A 5150-nucleotide genomic window follows, 5' to 3' on the forward strand; every position below is an offset into this window, starting at 1 on the left:
AAAAAAAAAAAAAAAAAAAAAAAAAAAGCTTTCATGTTCCACAGGCACTAGCAGAAGTGCCAACAGACCAGCTAAACATTACTGCACCAGCTATGTTGTTATATAACTACCCATTAATCCTCTAGCAAGGAAGGTTACTGATAAGCACTAGTACATTATTAAATTAAAAAAATAAGGCAGGAAAAGTGGTTTAGAATCACCAATGTGGAGGTAATATCCTGGTTCAGGAGTGAAATGTGACCTTCCTGTCTCTACTAACTGCTCCCCCATCCCCATGTGTGTCTGCCCTTGGACCACAGGGAACATGTCTGGAAACCGACGAACAGCCAACATCAAGAGCCTAGGTTATTCAGACCTGTTCTGCCTCAGCAAGGAGGATCTGCGGGAGGTGCTGAGTGAGTACCCACAGGCCCAGGCGGTCATGGAAGAGAAGGGCCGTGAAATCTTGCTCAAAATGAATAAGTTGGATGTAAACGCTGAGGCAGCTGAGATTGCCCTCCAGGAGGCCACAGAGGCTCGACTGAAAGGCCTCGACCAGCAGCTTGATGATCTACAGACCAAGTTTGCTCGCCTCCTGGCTGAGCTGGAGTCCAGCGCACTGAAGATAGCTTACCGCATTGAAAGGCTGGAGTGGCAGACTCGAGAGTGGCCGATGCCAGAGGACATGGGTGAGGCTGATGATGAGGCTGAGCCTGGAGAAGGAACATCCAAGGATGGAGAGGGAAAGGTTGACCAGGAGGGACCCTCAGGCATAGAATGACCCCATCCTCATCCTAGGACTCCCAGCTCAAGTAAATCCAGAGTGGTAGGAAAGTCTGCCTGCAGGAACTGTCATCCTGTTTGCTAGGTAAATTGGCCTATAGATGCCTAGCTATGGATGTGGGTCATAGCATACATATGTCCCATACTCATCAGCACACACACACACACACACACACACACACACACACACACACACACAAAGGCTCAAGACTGAGTTCCACATAAAATGTTCCTGTCTTCTGCTCACATGTGCGTCCTCATAAACATAACTTCAACTTACTCTCACTCATGCCATGATCGTAGAGAACAATTTAATGCACGGGGACTGCTGGGGTAACCTTTGTACATTCAAATGAGGTCCCTGGTGTAGGACAAGCACAGTGTTGGAGCTACAGGGAAAGAAGGCAGATATAATTTCTGAACTATATTCACTCTAGATCAGCTGCTCCGGGGCATGGCCAGACTTCAGATCTGAGCTGGGCCAGGTGGTATTTTTAAAATGAACCTGATGTGTAGCCTAGAGTACAGCTAGATAATAAGTGTCATTATCAGCAGAGATTAAGAGGGTTATTGCACTTTAAAACATTCTAAAATATGTAACTATTTTGTGACTTATTAATAAAATGTAAGGTTCATAATGTTGGCACTGGGTTTATCTTGTTCGTCTCTATATTGCCAGGGCCCCAAACTGCCTGGTACATAGAAGGTGCACACATACACATTTGGTGAGGAGAGCTGAAACATAGAATGCTGGCAGAAGATAGGTACCAGTTCCTCTACCATCTCTGCCCTCAAATCACAACAAACTAGATTGGGGGAGGGGTATGATGCGAATGGCTTCACCACATACCTCATGGACTCAGGGAGGTGAAATAAACTTATTGTCAGTACAGTGTGATAGACACACTTGACCCCCTTGGTGCTCTGTTAGAGTGAATGCGTCCTGCCACTCCATAGAATCCTCATCTGTAACTGTACAAGTACACTGATACTCGGCCAGCTCCAGTTGCCTGAATGCAGGAAAATAAGTTTCAAGGCCAGATGTGCATCTTCTTCCTCTGCCTCTGTTCTTCGAGGATAAGAGGTGTGATGTCACCGTGTGGGTCCTTCAGTGGTGGAGTAGTTCCCATCAGTATGCTGAAGACAGTGCTTTCACAGTTTGGAATTGTGCTGGGTATCAAGGCTAGAACACAATCTCAAGATTCTGTGATAACAAAAGTAAAAGTCAGTTCTTTTAGTCTAAAACTCTTCAGTGTGTAACAAGCACCAAGTGAGGGACTTCAGTATCTAGCAAGAAATGTAATTGAAACAGTCAACCGGGATACTGAACACGTCATCCCTCCCATCCATCATAGGAAATAACTGAAATGTTTGCATTTCCTGAACATGAAGCGATTTGAATAGCAGGGTCTAAACCAGGATTCATCAGAACCTCTGCCCCACTTTGTTTACATAAGCTAGGTCTCTCAGGACTTCACCAACAATTCACTTGGAGGCAAATGTTCCCGTCCATCTACACAGGCTTAGAGGTGAAAGAACAGAAACTTCTGGACCTCAGTGTGGAATATTCCTTAAGACTGATTAAAGGAACAGGAGTCTTGACGATTATGTTAGGGTTTTTTTTTCTTGCTGTAACATCTTAGCACAAACTGCATTGCCTAAAACAGCACCCACTAATTACCTCACAGTTGTGTGACTCAGAGCCTGCTAAGACTGAGTTCAGATGTCAGCTGAGCTGGGCTCTTAGCTAGAGGCTTCAAGAAAGAATCTGCTTCCAGATTCATTCAGGCTAATTTACCAGTCTTGACTATAGGACTCAGATCTTTGTTTTTCTGATGCATGCCTCCTTAAAGCCCACCCTCCTTTCCCCAAGCATTCGACTTCCAGGACCAAGCAAAGGAAGTGCTCTTCTCGATAGGGCCCCATCATATTAGGCTAAGTCAACCTGAATCACGTGGAATGACTTCTCTGTTTCAACTTTGGCTGACTATTAGCTTTAAGCACATCTGCAAAGCTCCCTTTGCCATAATCAGAAGGCAATAGTAATAATCAAATTTCTCAGAAGCAACCTAGATCCCACTTTCACAGAGGGCACGGGACAGGAAGAACTCGGGGTTGAGTGTTTGTGGAAACTAAAGGCTGACCACAGTGTCATGAAGCACTGGAATCTCAGAGGGTACCCCATAAAGGTTTGTAAGCTTGAAGGAGGCACAACCCAGCTGGCACGTCAGAACCCTATAGACTCTGCCCTAAGTTAGGGAAGAGGAAACAGACAGAAATCCATAAAAATACAACCAAGATAAAAATCCCCTGAAAGTTAGATGGTTAGAAACTTCCATGAAATTTGCAAAGCTCAAGACATGTACAGTATTTTTCATATCATTAAGGAGGCATTCATGACTGCTATACACATATTATATTTTTGGCTCTCATAACGATGTTAGGAAGTTTACTATTATGCTCATTCTCTCCAGAGCAGGAAACTGTAGCCCATAGAGCAACTGAAAATACTAAATTTGATTTGTTGAGGAGTCTCTTTACGCCAGGTTCTGGACCACATGTATTGTCTCAATCCATCATTACAGTCATATGAGAAGGATGTCAGTACTATCTCCATGTTGAGATGCAGAAAATGAAGCTATGGGATTAAATAATATACCCCAAATCACAGGGCTCCTAAGTCACACCGAAGGAAACCTAACTCACATGAATAAAATGAAACCTACCTCTATTATTTTTGTATCTGTTTATGTATTCATTCATTCATTCATTTGGTGATAATACCAGCTTTGGGGCTAAAGCCATTCAAGCTCCTTCCTTCCTTCACAGAGAGCGATGCGGTGCTTTTGATCAGCCACTGTGGTAACCAGGGGAGACCAAGTCATTCTAGCAAAGCAGAGCTGTGACCTCCTGACAAGGTTGTCCAGTGTGATGAAGTGTGATCTCAAGGACACAGCCACAAAGGTGGGAACTACCTGCTACACTGGAGAAGGGAAGAGTGGGGCTAGCATCTACATACCTACATTATGTATGCTGCTAGATTTGCCCCAAAGTGTCAAGATATGTCAAGGGCTTTCCTGCTGAGATCACGGCAGCTTGAGATTTAGCTCTTCTCACTTCCAGCAGACATAGGCCCTCACTGTCTTCTCTTCAAGAGTCATGACTGCAGGATACCTTGGACTGGCTAAAATTCAAGGTGTTCAGCCTCTCCTGTTTTCCCAATTAGCTATTCTCCTGCAGAAAAATTACCAGCCCATTCTACCCTAGCTCTCTCTTTCTTTCTCTCTCTCTCTTTCTTTCTCTCCTCTCTCCTTTTCTTTCTCTCTCCCCTTTCTTTCTTTCTTTCTTTCTTTCTTTCTTTCTTTCTTTCTTCTTTTCTTCCTTTCTTTCTTTCTTTCTCTGTTTCTTTCTTTCTTTGTGTTTGGCTGCTAGACCTAGAAGACATATAGAAATAACTTGTCAACTTGGAAAGGAGTCAGATTCATAGGAGAAGGGCTATCCATCCTGAGGTAAGAGCTAACGCAAACTCTAAGAACAGGAGGCAAGGTGGGTGGATTCTTGCTTGGGGTTCAGCTGGAGTTTGAATCTAGAATCAGAGATGAGTTGTGAAGCCGGTATCAAAATCATGACTCAAGTTGGGCTACCTGTTAAGCTGGACTAAAACACTGCAGGTGGGACAGAGAATGTAATTGTAGCCAACCACACTTGAGGTTTGCTTCTGCTCTACAAAATCTTTTAAAGCTATTGAGAGCAAGTGATAGAAAATCAAAATCCAGATTAATTTATGAATGTAGAATCCTCGCCAGCATCTAGTGGATAGAGAGTTCTCCATAATGAATATCATCTATCACTTATGTCCGTCTCTCTGTGATTTTGCCTTGAGAGTTCTGAGGCTCTAGGTGTCTAGATCCTGTGGGCCCAAGAATTTATAGCCTCTGGGCTCTTCTGGCAGTACCAGATGTGGTCAGCAGAGGGCGCCAGATTCTTCCTCCTCTTACAACCCTCTGTTTCAGGCTTCAGAATTACTTTGAAAAACTGGGAGACAGACCCAGGAAGAGATGGAATTTCAAGGGCAAGGAATAATATTGGTGGGCATTGTGATCTTGACTGGTCTGTGGAAACACCTTTTCAGACTTCTTATTTTTTAATTTTTAGATTTATTTTTATTTGTATGCATTTATGTATGTACATGCCGGGTACCCTCAGACATAAGAAGACATCAGATCCCAAGGAACTGTAGTTACAGATGCTTGTGAGTCACTGTGTGAGTCCTGGGAACTGAACCCAACTCCTCTACAATATTAACAAGTACGTTCCCAGTTTCAATATCTCAGTCTGTTGCTCTCAGCCTTCATCACCAGCAGGACCCACAGGAGCCTCAGAAGCTA

At 43.8% G+C, this 5150-nt stretch overlaps 1 protein-coding gene across 1 annotated transcript in view; it reads left to right on the plus strand.

The window, feature by feature from the left end:
* Positions 1-1396, plus strand: part of Cnga4 (cyclic nucleotide gated channel subunit alpha 4) — a 4433-nt gene extending 3037 nt beyond the window's left edge. The window contains exon 6 of the mRNA XM_031384521.1: positions 300-1396. Within this exon, the coding sequence (XP_031240381.1) occupies positions 300-760 (461 nt within the window). The 3' untranslated portion in view covers positions 761-1396. The remainder of the gene's footprint in view (positions 1-299) is intronic.
* The last annotated feature ends 3754 nt before the right edge of the window (positions 1397-5150 follow it).

The sequence above is a fragment of the Mastomys coucha genome, unplaced genomic scaffold (assembly GCF_008632895.1).
Source record: "Mastomys coucha isolate ucsf_1 unplaced genomic scaffold, UCSF_Mcou_1 pScaffold21, whole genome shotgun sequence".
Classification (NCBI taxonomy): domain Eukaryota; kingdom Metazoa; phylum Chordata; class Mammalia; order Rodentia; family Muridae; genus Mastomys; species Mastomys coucha.